The following is an 18,623-nucleotide window of genomic DNA, read 5'->3' on the forward strand; positions in this document are numbered from 1 at the left end:
CCTGCCAGCCTGAACACATTCTTTGCAATGGCAGTTCCTAGAAGCTGGTAGTATTTCCGAATATGAACACTCTCTATCCCACCTCTTGTGCCCTGGCAAAACTATCAGAATTGCAAAATATTTGGTTTCTATTTATCCAATGACGAGAAGGAAAAAAATACATGTTTATACAAATATTCAAATTACATCAAGACGTCCAATACCTTTTCTTCTCTCAAAATGTCAGAATTTTACTACTCCAAAAATGTTATGCAAGCAGTATTCTCAATACTTAAGCTGGAGATGTGTAAATGCTACCAGTTTTGGAACTAAAATGAATTAGTTGAACTTAGTTTTTGCATTCAGAACTCAATGGAGTACTAGATGGGCACACCCTAGCAATTGGTTCCAGCCAAACTTCAGACCAAATAAAAATGAAGTGCGAACCCAAGGCATGGTCAAAAAAATAGCCGATTGGAGAAAAAAATAGCAGATTAACAAGCAACCTCATTTACCTAATTCCATCAAACATCCCTCTTCTTCAGTAGAATTCTAACACCACTGGAATCTCTTGCCTCCTAAACTCTCAAAGATGTCATTAACTTTCTAGATTTGGAAAGAGTTTGAGAATAAAGCAATCCTGTGTGTGTGTGTGTGTGTGTGTGTGTGTGTGTGTGTACGCTCTAACCTTTCTGCTAATGTACGGTCTGAAAAGCTGTCTTATGTAATTTTAAATCTGATTTGATCCTGAATATATAATATTTAAAACAGCAACAAAATCCTGAAAGCATTTTTACGGTACATATCAAAGTATCACTTATCAATTACCAAAAAAAAAAAAAAAAGAAAAAGCATAGGAATTGCAAATTCCGTTTCTACCCTAATATTTTATAACTATAACTGGTAATTTTTCTTCCCATCAGAAATAGCTTTCAAGTTTCATGCTTCATATATTTCAAAGCACTTTAATACAGGTCATCTGCTGGAGGTTTGGGGTCTATTTCGTGGCCCAGGGGGATTGTCTGTCCCTCTGTGATAGATAAAAGAATAAGGAAGGTGATTTAAATGACCTTTCTGTGGGTGGCTCAGTTGTGATGTCACAGTCTTGAAATCAAGCCCCATTGGGCTCTGCACCGGGCGTGGAGTCTACTTGGGATTCTCTGTCTCTCTCTCTCAAACAAACAAAAACATATATAAAGGACTTAGCTGTGGTCACAAAGTACAATAATGTGATGAATCCTGCTTGGGTTTCTCCTTGTTTTCTCCTTAGACTATAGTTTGTTTAAAATACATATTCCTTAAAAAGAAAACACCAAACTGAGAAAGTAGAGATTGAAAGTGGAGTGAAAATATTTTCACTATTATTAACAATAACAGATAACCCTTAATGTTTCCCGTGTTTCAAACATGAAGCACTTATATTTACCTTATTTAGTTCTAACAACTGTATTACAGGAGGCCTATTATTAACCCATTTACAGAGATGAAGCAGACAGAAACGGATTAATTTCCCAGTAAATGATGCTGCTGAGATTCACACTCAGATCTTCCCGAGTTATGAGCCTGAAGTAGGATTTAACAATTAGGCTAACTGAGAACAAACTGAGGGTTGATGGGGGGTGGGAGGGAGGAGAGGGTGGGTGATGGGTATTGAGGAGGGCACCTTTTGGGATGAGCACTGGGTGTTGTATGGAAACCAATTTGACAATAAATTTCATATATTAAAAAAAAAAAATTAGGCTAAACTTCCTCTCTATGCCCTAGCCTAATTTATCAACTCATTACCACTCATTTTAGGTAGTCTACCCAAAGAAGACCACATAATGTGTAAAGAGCTGCATAGTGTCCAGTTCCCTTTGAGAAAACAAAACGAAAAGCAAACAAACAACAATTTCTTTCCTACTCTTATAAAGCCCTTGCTTGTGGAGTCTAAACCCAGTTTCCTTTTATCCTCTACATATTTATCAGAAAACCAACTGGGGGCGCCTGGGTGGCTCAGTCGGTTGAATGACCTACTTCGGCTCAGGTCATGATCTCACGGCTCGGGAGTTCGAGCCCCACGTCGGGCTCTGTGCCCACAGCTCAGAGCCTGGAGCCCGCTTTGGAATCTGTGTCTCCCTCTCTCTCTGCCCCTCCCCCACTCATGCTCTGTCTCTGTCTCAGAAATAAATATTAAAAAAAGATTTAAAAGGGGCGCCTGGGTGGCTCAGTCGGTTGAGCGGCCGACTTCGGCTCAGGTCATGATCTCGCGGTCCGTGAGTTCGAGCCCTGCGTCGCGCTCTGTGCTGACAGCTCAGAGCCTGGAGCCTGCTTCAGATTCTGTGTCTCCCTCTCTCTGACCCTCCCCCGTTCATGCTCTGTCTCTCTCTGTCTCAAAAATAAATAAACGTTAAAAAAAATTAAAAAAAAAAAAAAGATTAAAAAAAAAAAAGAAAACCAACTGAACTATTCCTTCTATCTTTTGCACTTAATCTCCAGACAGCTCCAAAATAATCTATCTCCTTCCCCTCACCTCTATTCTCTTTATGTATTTCTTGTTCCGGTTTCACGGCAGATTTTAAAGCAGGGCCAAGCCATCATAGGAATTATAGAGGTGTAACTCATAAGACCAAAGGAAAATGCAGAGACACCCGAAAGGAAGCGTATGAGAAAGCCCACATTGGCAGCCTGGGAGGAAGTTTTCAGAGTATGCTCTGGAAGAAGAGAAACTAGGCTCATTTAACACTTTTCTGAGGAAAACACAATTTGGAGAGATCAACTTTGGCATTCCTAGTTAATATTCAATTTTATTAGAGCTTCCTTTTGTATATTCACTATTTTATGATCATATACATTGAGTTTTAAACCCTGATTTTTCTGCATTGTTTTCTCTAAGAGACGATAATAATAATACTAGCAATAAGAATAATAAGTAATGCTGGGCGCCTGGGTGGCTCAGTCGGTTAATCTTCCGACTTTGGCTCAGGTCATGATCTTGTCGTATGTGAGTTTGAGCCCCACGTCAGGCTCTGCTCACAGGCTTCAGATTCTGGGTCTCCCTCTCTCTCTCTCTGCCCCTCCTCTGCTCACGCGCTCTTAAAAATAAACATTAAAAAATTAAAAAAGAAAAGTAATACAATCATGGCCTGTGTCGATGACGGAATTCATACCAATGGGAATAAAAATCTCAATTTTTCTTGTTTTGAACCTAATGGATCGGTTATGAATTACTGACGTTTAATCCTGGTTGTCAAATTTTGAGACACTGAGAAACAAGCACAGCTAAGTCTGACGAAAATTCTGGAAACAATGTCATAAAAGGAATGCTTGAGATAACGTTACTTAATCTTTTCAAGCATTATTTCAAATGGGAGTTGGGCTGGGAAATACCTGCCTTCAAACATTTCAATAGCCAGATGTAATTCAGGTTCCTAAAAATAAGTGTCGTCCGTATTATTGGTCCTAAAACTGTCCTCAACACAACCCCGGTGCCTCACGATTCCAGAAGCTTCCAGCACATTTAATAGCTGCCAGTCGCTTTTGGAGTGGACAAGACCCCTTTCTTCATGAAGCTCAGTCGCTTCTGTAAATATATTCGCTCACTTTTATACTTTATTTTATGCTTTCATATTAACACTTTTTATGGTTTCAAAAGCCTTGTGAGATGAATATTTTGTTCCTATTTTAGAAGTGAATGAATCAAAAAAATAAGCTATTTGCTCAAAGTCACCAGTCTCCAGGGGTGGGAGTCAGGACTCAAACCCAGTGCACACGACTGAAATGTGTGTTTCCACCACCATTCGTGCACCAACTAAAAGAGACCTGAAGCTACCTGATCTCCCTGATCAGCCATCAGAGAAACTGTATAAGAAATTTCTGAATTGGGACACCTGGGTGGCTCCGTTAAGCGTCCAACTTTGGCTCTGGTCATGACCTCGTGTTTCGTGAGTTCAAGCCCCGCGTCGGGCTCTCTGTTGTCGGCGCGGAGCCTGCTTGGGATCCTGTCTCCCTCTGCCACTCCCCCAGCGTTCTCTCCCTCTCTCACAAAAATAAACAAACATTAAAAATAAATTCTAAATTCAGAGATTATAGTAAACGAGCCTGAAAGCCCCAGGCAGCTCTAATATGAAAAACAAGTAAAAATAAGGGTCTTTTCTTTTTGCTGAAAATATCTTATGTTTACATAATATTTGGATTTCCACATTAAAGATACACGTGATGTGTGTAAAAAAATGCGATAATGCATATTTCATAGCCAAAATTACACACAAGATTTTTTTTTTTTTTTTTTTTTTTTGCTAAATTCCAAGAGAGGTCACGGCTTGGAAAAACAGTAAAGAAGCTATTGCATAACTGGTGAAGCCCCTCGAGTAACTTAAAATCCTTCCTCCTTAAAGCTTCCATTTCTCCCACACATCCTTTTAGCTCTGGCTAGAAAACAAAAAATGGAGTACTGTATCAGACTGGACTCTGTCAGTGTGCCCAGAATTTATGGAAGACTCAAACTTAAACATAAGTCAGAAGCCACAGAGGGTGTGAAGAGAGTGGCACTCAACTACGTATATTACAAGATGTTAATAGTTTGAATATTAGTCTCTATGTTTTTCAGCATCAGTGCCACAGTGAAATCTTAATTGGATCGGAAACCGAACGCATCGCCTCCCTCTGACCCTTACTACGAGTCCTCATTCATTGGTATATACTTTCCATCATCAATTGTACTCACGTTTCCAACACACGATCTAATCAGTGGGACAAACAGCCTCGTTTCGGATCATTACACCCCACAACTGCTCTTCCAAATGTACCGAACAGAGCTGTTATGCCACAGGTAAAAGTCTACTTGCAGATGTTATAAGGATCAGCCAAAGAGATAACTTAGCCTTGGCAACAAAGCTTGTGTTTTTAATTTCAGTGTCAAGCTTCATGATGCCATGCCATCGTTCGATACCAATCTTTGTAAAAAAACAACGTCTCCGAGGTCGTGTATCTGCTGCACAACTCCAGTCACCTTATTTTCGACGTGGCTCTGGGTCTCTTTAGACTCCATGTGTGACTAGCAATCAGTCTTAACTGTTGATAGCTTCACTTCTCTTATATATAATTACACTGAATCCCAAAGACTATGGCTCACCAGTATCTGCTTCCCCTGAATAAGCAAAATTAGCTAGCGGCCTAAATTCAGCTCTGTTATGATTCAGTTGAGAAAATTATATAAACTGTGTCAAGGATAGAGTGGGTGTGAGATACAGAACTGAGTTTTTCCAATATGTTGTGAAAAAGGAAATGCTGACTTTTACTTCTTCTTCATTTCAAACCAAGTGCAGGATGTGTAATCTTTTACTCGCCACACACATTCTGCTCCAGTGTGGACCCTTAAATGACTCACAAATGAGCAAAATCTAATTTAAGTAGGGTTTGACTAATTTCACTAGTGATCATCACAAATCTTTCAAACCCACATCTGTTGAGAGCATTATGTATGTGTTGTCCAAATCTTGATTGTGTGTTTTCAGTTAAATACCTTAAAACATGTCAGCATTTTAACTAAGAAGATAAGTAAATATTCTAAGGGAAGCATTCTTATCAGATAATTGCACACTGTTTACACACAAAACTTGCCAGAATGATGTTAATCATTTTGGTTCTTGTAATTGCCATTCCGGTAACACAGCCCCATCTTGAGAAATTAGTCTGCATTTATCTTACAGAAGACGAGGATTCTAATTTAACAAGGAATGGAGATGGCCTCACCTTACTCTATTGCACTGCCCCACCCCACCCCTCAACCAAACACACATCTTTTGGGCTCTCTCTCTTTTGCTTGTGTGGTGACAGTTCTAAAGACAACTTCCAGGCTCTCGGCCTAAGAAGACCCAAGGCTGGCTGAGTCCAGCATGAGTATTTTCCCGGCCATTTCCTTTTCTCTAGATGTCACCGACTGAGGTATGTTCAGACCTTCCCTTCCAGTGAAATGTTAAGCCATGAGATGCAAAAGTAAGCTACGTTGATTTTGGAACCTATCTTGGTCCAGGCCAACCTAACAAATGCTCCACGAGCCCATACCACGGAATGGAATACTGTGCTGCAATGTAGGTAGGGCCAACTGGTTACAAACACTCCTTGATCTCTCTTTTACAACCCCTTCTGGGTTGGGCTAATGGTCACCCCGCTTGTTTGAAATGGTACTTTTATCAGTTAAAAACTCCTGAAGTGTATTATATCCAAAAATGAGAATTTTTGAAGGATGGCAGTTTTTTTTTAATAAAATGGAATAAAAGTCCTAAACATTTTCTTCCCAGACTCTCAATAGTTTGTTCTCTTTGCAACCCTTTTCTGAAGATTTCAGTTCTAGGGTTCATTTTTAATATTTCTGCATCCTGACTAAATACCACGTAATCTCTCCATTAGATTATCATTCCAACCATATTATCATTCCAACCATATTCACCTTCAAGATTTGTTAAATTTTAGTAAGTAGTATGATTTGAGAGCACTGTAAATGTATTTGTTCCTTCTTGAACACGTGCCGTTTGTAAAGGCAGAAGTTTCAAAAACATTTGTTAAAAGGGCTCAGCAGTAGCACAACTGAATCTGATACTTTGCAAGAAAACAAAATATTTTATAGACCTAAAATATCTTATTAACATTTTTCCAGAAGTTTACTTCTGAGAATTGATATAAGCATCCATATTTGTTTTCTAACTCTTCTAAATTATAGCTCTAATGGTTGCTCCCTTTCTTGTTTTACTTCCAAATGTATCAATAATCTCATTTCTGATATAAGAATGGTTCCTTTCTAACGCTGAAGATTTAATCAGCATTCACTATGAAACAGAAATTTTATAGGCTCTTAAAAGAATCATTAGAAGAAACTGTCATTACTAAATCTTTTCAAACACTAAATATAATTCTCTTCACTGTTTAGATTTCAATTCTCCTGTGAATATATTAAAATGTAAGACATCTGATGGCACTCTCTTGAGCTACTTTTTCTACCTTAGCGAAACCTGAGTATCTATTATTTTCTCAAACGATATTTACAATTTACAATTATGAGGGTTAAGTATTTGTGGCATACCTTCCAATGTAAAACAGCTCTTTATTTTTTGTAAACAATGGGAGAGAAAGCTCTTGTAACTCTATGTCAGTAAATATCTTATTGGAATCCTGGACTTTAGAGATTATTGTTGCCTGGTTCAAAAGAAAAAAAAAATATCAATTTCCCTGAGACATACTAAATTGATGTGCTTTGGGAGAATAAGATCAATTTCTATGTAAAATTGTGGACATTACCTGATTGTATTACAGATTTAAATTCGACCCATGAAACGACGCCCTCATCCCTAAAAATGGACAATGAATGGGCCGTCACCCAAGAAGCCCCTTCAAACCAGTGGTAGTATTTATTCTAATCCATAGTGACAGCTTAAATAATTTTATACCTCCTTTAAGATTTCGAAACTTTCACATGTATTTTCAGAAGAACCTAGAGACAGCACATTAACTAAGTGACCAAAGTCAACATCACCACTAATGAATCGTATCAACGTCCTCCTGACAAAAGGCACTGAGGAGTGAACAACATCCCCTCTGTGGCATCCTTGTCAATACATCACCTAAAATGTCTCCATTAGGAAGAAACGTGAAACTAAGCCAGATCGGAAAATATGCTACCAAGGGGCTCCTGGGTAGCTCAGTTGGTTACGCGTCTGACTTCAGCTCAGGTCATGATCTCACAGTTTGTGGGCTCGAGCCTCACATCGGGCTCTGTGCTAGCTCACAGCTTGGAGCCTGGAGGCTGCTTCAGATTCTTTGTTTCCTTCTATGTCCCTTTCCCATTCTCTCTCTCTCTCAAAAATAAATAAACATTAAAAAAAAATTTTTAAATATGCTACCAAATCACTGGTCAAGAATGACAATGAAAGACTGATGAACCATCCCAGACTGGAAAAGACCCAGATCACAAAATAAGTGTGAAATGTGATACTAGGTAGGCTCCTATCAGACAAAGTACAGTAAAACCTTGGTTTGCAAGCCTAATTGGTTCTGGAAACATGCTTGTAATCCAAAGCATTTGTATGCAAAAGCAAATTTCAAGAACCATTGGCACAGTTGTGATCGTGTGATGTTCGGCATCATGCACTATTCATATTGCAAGACATCACTCATCTATCAAGTTAAAATTTGTTAGAAACGTTTGCTCGACTTGCAGAATACTCTCAAAACAAGCTACTCGCAATTCCAAACTTTTGCTTTACTTTATTGTAATAGTTGGAAATTTTTGACTACAATTTGTTGTAAATAGTAATATATCCATGTTAATTTCATGGTTTAAATATTAAGTATAGTCGTGTCCAATACTAACATTTGGAAAGGATGGGTTTGGGAAAAGTACTCTGCAACCTTTTGTAAGTCCGAAGTTATTTTAAAATAAAAATTCTAAAGTGTTTACCTATTTGATATCCATTTTATATTTGTGAGGATAACATTTTATTATGTTTTAGAACAGTGCTCAAAAACAAGGAACTTGTAAGTATATAACCTAGGGTTTCTATTTATTGATGTTTCTACTGCATAAAGTTTCCCCCCAATATAATTTTAAAAGACTCTGTCCTACGTTAAAAGAAAGTATTTTTTTATTGCTTTGGTTTGAAGATTGTATAAAAGGATTATGAAATCACAGAGGTATGTCAGGTATCCTCATGCAAGCATTTGTTCACGGATGCATGAATTAGTTCCTCTGTTTTTCCCACCTCCACAGCTGTAGATTACCTGTAGAATTTACTGCTTCCCCATGCCATCTGGTTACCTTCTTGGCTTATCAACCAGACTAAATTTTATGAAGGAGAAGAGTGGGGTGTGTGTGTGTGTGTGTGTGTGTGTGCGCGCGCGCACGCGCGTGTGTGTGTGTTTTAACTCTCCTACCTAACACAATACCTATCATAGAATAGGCCCTTGGTAAGCATTTGAAGAAGAAAAAGGAGAGAGAAAAAAGAAGAGAACGTTAAGACAGGCTTTACAGCATGCCAAAGTGAGTTTGGGGGAGATAATGTTAAGCATATTCATACAAACTACAATTTCGCTCTGGTGACCATAATCATTATGACAGATAATCAATACAAATCATGCAAAATGATCAGGATGAAATTTCTTCCAATACAGTTCTTATCCATATGCTTGAACCAGCAAAGGCTCAGTGACCGCCCTGCTATTTATCTAAATCTGTCAATTATCTTGGTGAGTTACGGAGACTGCTGCAATTTCTGTGACTCTATCAATAAGCCCTGCATATAGAGCTTGTCAAACAATTACAGTGCACTTAGTATAGAAAGTGCCTGATAACATCATTTTACATTATCTCTTGTCGTTTGCACTTAAAAACACAGCTTCATACTACATAAAAACACAGTGGTATAGAATGAACATTAATTTTTGCTTCTCCCATCAATGGGCAACAAGTAAAATACGTACCAAAAAAAAAAAAAAAAACACACATTAAAAATGACAGCATTTTTTAAGTGACTTTGACCAACACAGATACTCACAAAATTTAGAGCCTACACTACCTAGGTTGACTATTATTAGGCTGATAACTGTAAGTTCTCTCTCCTCCATCTAGAGCTGTGCAGCCTCCCCTGATAAAGCCTTTGGCAATCGTAACCTTCATTTCTAACCTAAGATAACTTTAAAGAGAAAACGAGCAATGTTAAACTAAATTAATGGTAGGATTTTTCATTTTAGTGGCAAAAACTGACATGTTTTATTTCCATCATAGTTTAAAGGAAATAAACAAAGACTCTGAATCATTGATCTTACGCGAAGAAAATGCATTTAATACTTACTAGTTATGCTGGAGTATAAAAGCTAAAAATAACTGTCAAAAGAGTATTTCTAAATATCTAAACGTATTTGTATCCCATAGAGCTGATCCAAGTCCAAATTCATTTTGAAGCCACAGGAGCCCTCCATTTCTATTAGCAAAGAAAGAAAAAGATAAGAACAAGAGTCTTCTTAATTCACTCTGCTTATGAAGACAATACGAAAAGGGGGTTTTCCATACATACAGAGGGCAAACGAACTGTATTTTGCTGTCTTCTACGACCGGAGCCAACTTTAAGTCATCTATAGATTTGGAGGACACTTTTGCATTCTTGCTCTCCCAAATCTATAAAATAGAAATTTGACTATGATGAACATGCTCTTTCCTAAGGAATTAATATGTGTGATTATTTTCTTTTTGTGCATCTAATATAAATTCGCCCCATTAAGGAATCTAATGCAGAACTCAGTTTTTAAACACAACCTATTTTCAAGATGAATATTTCTTTTCTGGAACGCTGAACATAGCTTCAGTTATCAGGAGACAGAGAATCTCTTGGTAGGAGATATTGCTGAGGTGCAATCAAATGCACGGAAAATGCTCACCAACGCTTTCCAGCAAGCTTAAATTTAAAGCAGAGTGAATCCCACACTGCATTTCTTATATATTTGATTTCGACCAGGGTAACAGGTATAAATTCTGCCTGAATGAGGAGGGAAGAGAGGAGAGTAGCCTAAAAGGCAAGAGTGATGTTAACAGCTAGAGAGCCGACCGCGGAACAGGCACGAAGCACACATTTCAGGGAAAGTAACAGCCCAGAGCACAGCCATCAGCTAGCAGCCCATTATGGGCAGAAGAGATGAAAAACACTTAATACCTGGAACAGAGGCCGAGTGGTTCTGTAGACAAATTTTTTTGTGTCAGATGGTTAAGGGGACATTTAGTGAGAAATGCCAAGGCAAGGAAAAGACTAATCTAGAAAAGTGCATTGTGATGCAATGAGAAGGCTGGAAACTGCTACTTCCTGTGTACTTCAAATAGCCAGTTCAGGGTGACATTAAGTCACGGGGTGGGGGGGGAGGGGCGGGGGAGGACTCTCCACCTAATTCTCCCTGTAAAAGGACAAGAAAACAGTCATGACAGTAATTAAGAGCTACTCTTAGAGAAGGGCACACTATTAGTCTTTGAAACGGTACTCCGTACGGCATGGTGACTATAGTTAATGACACTCCACTGTATATCTGAAAATTCCTAAGGGGGGAAATCTTAAAAAGTTCCCATTACAAGAAAAAAATAAAATTGTAGCAATGTAAAGCGTAAGCTGACAGATTTTAACTAGATTTACTATAGTGAACATTTCATAATACATACAAATATTGAACCATTATGCTGTAAGCCTAAAACTAATATATCAATATAATACGTTATATATATATGTATGTATATGTACGTACACATGTATATATGTGTATATATTTACATACATACATGTTATATATCAATTACGCCTCAATAAAAAAGTCCTGCCACAGTAATGTCTAGTGATTCTTTCCTTAAGTCTATATATTTAGATCCATGAGTTTATCAATTTGTATCACAAGAATAAAGTGGGATGCTAACGGTAAATGTCAGATTCTAACACAGCCCAGAAGTATGTACCAAGGAGGTCTCTTGATGAGGGTTCTAGAAGCACTGCTGGTCCCCTTCCACAGACTGTTCTACTTTGGTCTTGACTTGTTATGTTACACAAACCCAGGAAACTGCCTAAAATAATAATAATAGCACCAGCCATCTTCTAACCACATTAGCCTCAATGTCCTAATGACCAAATTTCATTTAATACATCTTGTTGCCCACCATCCACAAATATGGTCTCCAAATTTGAAGGTCTAAAGAATTAGATACGATCTCTCTGACATGTGAATTCCCTGTGTTTAAAGAATCACCTGCTTACTAACCATATTTTTGCCATAGTCTACTCAGAAAGAAATATGAAGATGTGCTGTATTTCTAAGCACACCCTACACAGACCATTCTCCTAAATGACTGCAAAAAGTTTAAGTACTATTTAGTACATAAAATGATGTCTGCTTTCACTTGAAGGATAACAAATACAACCCTGGACACACAATAGATCATCTGGAATGCAGTTGTTTTTATAAACAGTATATGTAAAGTAGATAAATAGAATGTCTAGATTAAATTAATATATGTTCCAAATATTTTGATCTCATTTATTCTCAGAAAGACACTTGGATTATAGGTATTATTAACCCCACTGTCTTTATTTTTTTAATTTTTATTATTTATTTTGAGAGAGACAGAGAAAGAGCATGAATGGGGAAACGGGGTAGAGAGAGAGAGAGAGAGAGAGAGAGAGAGAGAGAGACACCCAAGTATGGAGCCTGACGCAAGGCTCGATCACATGATCATAAGATCATGACCTGAGCTGAAATCAAGAATCAGATGCTGAAGCAACTCAGCCACCCAGGCGCCCTTCATTATTCCCATTTTAGAGCTGATTTTAGTAATATTTAGTAAATTTTAATAATATTAGTAAAATTTAGTAATATTGGGCAATTTATCCAAAGTTCCACAATGAGTAGGAAGTCATAGAGTCCGCAATAAAACTGAAGTCGATCTGACACACACTGCATTTATCCATTATGTGATCAAACTAGACTATCACGTTCAAAGTCATTATTTATATTTTCCAAATTAAGTAGCTGGATTGTGTCAGGAAGGCGAAGAGTCTGACCATCCAATTACTACAGGTTAAATATGCATCCAGAAAAAGTAACGATTGCGTTCCTTCTTTCCTTTCCATGAACATCTGTCTCTCCATTCTTCCACGTCTACATCTATAATTTTTCATTTTCTATGTCCTATGAAAACTTTTGGTCACACCCATTACCTTCCTCAAGTTAAAAAAAAAAAAGGAAAATCTATTTATTCCACATACCCCAAGTGATCGAAAATGTACCAAGGTCAAACTCATTGTTATAACTACTTATTCAGACCATCAAACCAAGGAGATTCATTCTGGCATCTCATACATACAATCCAAAAGTATTCAAAAGTTCTCTGCCACCTCCTCCTAAGCAAATGTAAATTGTTCCTTTGAAGCTTTTGATGCTTTGTCTATAAATTCCCTCTCCATCTCAAATTATTTTACTGTCTTTTTTCTGTATTTTTTTCAGTCATGGGTTGGTTGGTTTTTTAACCTATTTACCACCCTGGACATTCTTTTACTGTGAATGGCAATACTGAACTCCCACTCCCATATAGCCTGCAAGAGATAAACACAAACTTGCTTCCTGTCACATAAAATCTACTAAACAATGGTCGCTGATTAATTGAAAGAGAAGCACAGATAACATTACCAATCAAAGAATCCCACAATCTCTCTTAGAAAAATGACATCAGCATTGCCCAGTAGCTTTATGTGAATTAGGAATTTAACCCAGGGGCATGCATTTCCAGAATTCTAAATGGACTTACAGGGATTATTTCGATATACGCACTCTCAATTATGATGTGAAAACTTTAAAAGTTAAAATCAGAGCACTTTAAAAATTTTAAGTAATGTTGATTTCAAAATCTCAACCTCATTCAAGCAACTCCATTTAAAACTCAATTAATGGGAATATCTTCGTTGCCTTTAGAAAATTTTACATTCCCATAAAAGTGTGATTTCAGCTAATAACTACTGATTCTTTATGAATTAGTTGATTTTTATACACCTATCTACTGAAAACAAACTTTGATGAATCTGTTAAATATTCATTACAAATGAATGAAATTAAAAGCTAGATTCCTCGTCAATAACACCGCATAATGATTACTGCTCTCACTTCGTTTACGAGAATATGGGTAAGAGAGACTGAGACAGAGAGATTTAGTACATGCACAGTATATATGATGGTACCCTACTGGTTAAGGCAGAATGGCTCTGTGTACTTACATATTCTTTGTTAGGTCAGAAAAATGCTACAATTGGGCATATCCTACTCCACATCCCTGGAAACCCTTAACTTGTTCATCCTTTTTGTTTATAATATAGTATCGGTATTTGTAAAATAGAGAGGCATTAAAAGAAAAATAACATAATGAAGATTACCTTGACTTATACAGATACTCATCAACAAAAACAGATGTTTCACTCTTATTTAAGGTATGTTCAAATGAAACAATGATCCGTGGAATAAACGGCAAAGGTTCTTCCTCAAGCACTCAAATTGAAAATTCTCTCAGATAAGTTCATCAGTGTGCTACGCTCCATTTTATCAAGAATAGACACAGAAAACTGGCAAAGTACAGAAATGTGGATGTATAGACATCTTGCCAGTGCGTTCTACTTAGAAACTCTTTACCAGTACCAAAACGAGAAATTCCAAATATCTTTACAAATATGAACGTTATCAAACTTGCAGTAGGCTAGAGACTGGCAACAGGATACAAGGATGATAGGGGGAAAGGCCATGCTCTCTCCAAAGTCCCCTCAGTTCAGAAAGCATTTGAATGCAAATCCCATGCCCAAGTATTCAAAGGGAAAGAATCTGTGGCGGGAGGGGAAACATCCCAATTTGGCTCCGACGACGACGTGGCCACCGAACCCATGTACCACAAGGTGCCCACCTTTGGTCTAATGTCGATTAGAAACTGACTTCTGTTCGCATTCATTTTTTAACCAAAAAGAAAATCTAAAAAACAAAACCACAGATCCACCAACACAAGACCACCACTAAGGAAAGGGGGGTCAGAACCGCTCATGACTGAGGGACAACAGACCCAATAATGTCACTTGGCAGTTTTTCAAATGCAAGCATCAGAAAAGGAAAGATACGCATAAAGTTAGTGTGTGCACCGTACCGACCCCCAAAAATGAAGCTAAAAAACAAATCGACTGGCTAGAAGCACCACCACTCTTCATTTATCAGTGAATATTCTTGTTCTAATTTTGGAAATAAAAGTTTTATCAGTGTGCCACAATCCTGGTAAACTAGACATCTGCGGACTCGTCTGGATGCAGGACTAAAGCATCACTCCCTAAATTATGGCCTCACTGTACGGATACCAACCCAGGCTCTACTTTCAGAGGAACTAATGCCAAAAACTTCATGAACTATTTCACAGGAGCAACAAGTTTACGTGTTCCATCCCCAAAGCACAAAGAGCAGTTCTCCATCCAATCGCAGACATTCACAATAATCATTTGCGACTTTGAAAGGCCAAATGCCCTACCTTTCCTACATAGAGAGGGTCTGAACCCATGTATTCCTCCAGCACAAAGAACTGATTCCACACCCAGCTGCGCTTGGTCCGGGACCTCCCTGATTGGAAATAGGGCTTTGATCTGGACCTGGAGAGCTCTGCTTGACTCATCCCAGAGAAACACAGGAAAAGCGCTATTAGCTGCAGAAAATGGCAGAGCTCCACTTTGCCCAACTTCATCTTTTTTTTTTTCTTCCTTTTTCCTGTGTAAGAAAAAAACCTTGACAAGAGAAAAGGCACAGTTCCAGTTGGCTCAGTAGCTCTTGCCTCCGGCAGGGTGTCAGCTGGGAGTCCAGAGATAATAATTTGTAGAGTGTTCGATTGTAAGGGGTCACCACTGCTGAATAACCTTCGCCAAAGAATGGTGTAATAGGTACCTGGCAGAACAAAAGGAAGAGCCAGTGTCAGAAACCAGAATACATCGTAACTTTTAACTCTCATTTGCTAACTTACTGTTGATCTTCCCCCAGATACCGGGAGTTGGATAATCATTAAAATATGGATGATGAACTTCAAGACGTACAACGACTGGTGCCATGTTTCTAAACCACACCAAGACTGCTCATGCAGGATTACCCGGTTTACTTAATACAAATGGAGCAACGTCGGTTAAAGAAATCATCTTAATGCCGGCCTTTATCACTATTTTTTTTTTCTTTTATGTTACAGTCAGTTTCATTCGCTGGTATTAGAATATGAAAGCCAAGCTGCTCAAAGCAGGGATTTAACCAAATGGGAAGGACATATGCTGGCTTAAATCTCTTCTGTGAAACTGTAAAGAGAAATAAAGAGGTATGAGGTGATTCAAAACCGGTTGATTGATTCTGAGTCACAGAACACCAGCTGTTTTGATGTGTTCTGATTTGATTGTGATCAGCTGAAAAGCTCAGTGGTTTCCATTTTCCACCCTTCAAACCTATTGTCACGTCGGCTGTGTGGCCTGGTACGTTATGCCATAGGATGGCCGTCATTTGCTACCCCACGAATATTTATCGAACATCCTAGAGCAGGGCTTGTGCACACAGTAGGGCCTTCTCGCCTAAATATTTACGGATTACGAAGAGATCATTAGAGGGGTCTGAAGACTCAGCTGTCTTTGTGAGCCCCGCTCACAGCAAGCGTGCACCCAGAAGGCGTCAGCAGCAGCATGGGAATAAAACAACTTTTCTGCTCAAGTCCACTTGTGTCGGATGCAGAACTCTTGACGATGCAAGAGATACAAGGTCAGTTACAAGAGAAACTTCCAAACATACCCCAAAACACAGAGGAATGAGGATTTATGGCAAAATGCTTAAATCACTATGCTGCACTTTGGTTTGTAAATTCATTCGACTACCTATAAATAAATCAATAGGCTAATGAAGGTGAAGGCTAATATTTGCCTTTTTTCTTTTTTTTTGAGGGAGAGGAGGTAAAATACAGTTTTAGGAACATGAAGCCAAAAGATAGTTTCCAATCAAAGGAGAAAATACACTGTCTTTACCTTATAAGCCTTTCCATCTTTCTACCTGTCTCTCCTGTAACAAGAGTATCTGTAACTCATTAGATGATTTCTGACAGTAAAGCCTGCTTATGGAAAATGTCTTATCTTGTAGAAGAAAAATGAAACGTATTAAACGTATTAAATACGTTAAAATAGTCCACCCACCTGTAAAAACAGGTTGCACTTTGATCTCTGTTCTAATGAACACGTTCGTGTCAAAAATATGTCTATCAACTTCTGAATTCCAGAGGGCACTGCAGAATAATCCAACATACAGCTGACATACGTGGACAACTACCAGAATAGGCCAATTATTATTGGAGCATATTCACCATAACCTGGGCAATGAACACCTTCTCCTAAAATCCAGATCGGTCATCTCAGCATCAAAAAGGAATCTGGTCCATTTAGAAATCACTCTGGAAGGGTTAGTTGTTCTAAGACTTAGAATTATAAACAAGAAGTAACGTGGGGTCGTATCTTTGTATTCCCATGTAGCCACCACACTCCCCCATCAGGCGGAAAGTTCACTGCCGGGAGGTCTGAGCTAACCCACCTGAGACACAGGTTATCTGTAGTTAAAGAAGGCACATAGGTGTTTCTTTCTTTGCTGGGAAACAAACTAGTATGGACTAGTCTACGATGAGCCAGGAACTCATACTGAGTGGCTTTTGTGGGAATGGCTGTCATCATGGGGAGGGCCAAGGTCATGTGGTTCCCTTCATGCCAGTGGCAAAAAACCACGTTCCGGGACGGAGGGGGATGGTTAGAGTGTGGTCACAGGACTGCCGAGCTTAGGAGACCTGGGGCCAAAGAATATTCCAGTTTCGCTGCTCTACTTCCTCAAGAGAGAATGCGTTTTCTCAGAAAAACCAGGAGATAAATACTTTGGTCCCAAAGACAATTTTTTTTAAGGTAACATAGTTAAGTTATATTATTAAGGCCACTTTATGGTTCAAGTGAACTTGAGAACACTGTTACACGGTGAAATGCATTCAACTTTTTAAAATTTTTTACTGTTTTATTTATTCTTCAGAGAGGGAGACAGAGAGACAGACAGACAGAGCATGAGTTGGGGAGGGGCAGAGAGAGAGGGAGACACAGAATCCGAAGCAGGCTCCAGGCCCTGAGCTGTCAGCACAGAGCCCGACACGGGGCTTGAACTCACAAGCCGTGAGATCACAACTTGAGCTGAAGTCGGATGCCCAACCGAATGAGCCACCCAGGCGCCCCTAAATACATCCAACTTCTAAGAACCTGAGTGGCAAATGGAATCCAGTATGTGGGGAGTTATTAAAATTATACACCCAGAAAAAGTGTGGGCACCTGCACCAGAGAAGGATTCGAATTCCGAGTCTGCCCTGTCTTAGCTATGCAGCCTTGGACACATTATTTCAATTCTAAGATGCGTTCCAGAGAGGAAGCTGTAAGCCTCTAACTTACAAAACAGATAACAACTGCATCTACTTCATAGGATTAAATAAGCAAATCATGAAAAACTAAGGATGATCCCTGATGCAACTAACAGCCTTAAAAAAAAAAAAAAGCTGTTGGGGTTATTATCTATTATTGTGATGATATTTTTCAGTTTGATACTGGTTATGTTAAAGTTAGTTTGTGAAGTAATGTTAGTTTTCATGTCAATGTTCTTTATGGGAAGATGTTTTAGACAACTCTTACACTGAATGAAAACACTCTCGATAGGTCCAGTCACCGCCAGAGAACCATATGGATCATGAACCCAAAAATCTAGATGAATATGGACAATGGCACCAAAATACTTTTAAAAAAAAAGAATGCAGTACGTTCTTTCCTAAAGGCATGTCCTCTGTGATTTTTATACGTCAAAGACTGGTATCAGAATTGGAGAGATTTGAGCTCACTCAAAATGTTCACTAATAAGAAAAAGAAATATAATCTGGACCAGGAACAGGATCACTGGGGTCTTTGCCCTAAAACCTCCACCATTTGCTAGATGACCTTAGATCCCTCTGGGATTTCATTTTCCACATTTGCAAAATGAGGGAGATGAACTAAATTATAAAGTCTTTTTTTTTTTTTTAACAGATGTCACTTCTCTGCTTT

General features: G+C 38.5%; 1 protein-coding gene across 1 annotated transcript in view; it reads right to left on the minus strand.

The window, feature by feature from the left end:
• CDH7 (cadherin 7) overlaps nt 1-15,426 on the minus strand; it is a 106,770-nt gene extending 91,344 nt beyond the window's left edge. Inside the window, exon 1 of the mRNA XM_032595439.1 lies at nt 15,026-15,426. Coding sequence (XP_032451330.1) covers nt 15,026-15,235 — 210 coding nt within the window. The 5' untranslated portion in view covers nt 15,236-15,426. The remainder of the gene's footprint in view (nt 1-15,025) is intronic.
• Nucleotides 15,427-18,623: the final 3,197 nt, after the last annotated feature.

The sequence above is a fragment of the Lynx canadensis genome, chromosome D3, assembly GCF_007474595.2.
Source record: "Lynx canadensis isolate LIC74 chromosome D3, mLynCan4.pri.v2, whole genome shotgun sequence".
Taxonomy (NCBI): Eukaryota; Metazoa; Chordata; class Mammalia; order Carnivora; family Felidae; genus Lynx; species Lynx canadensis.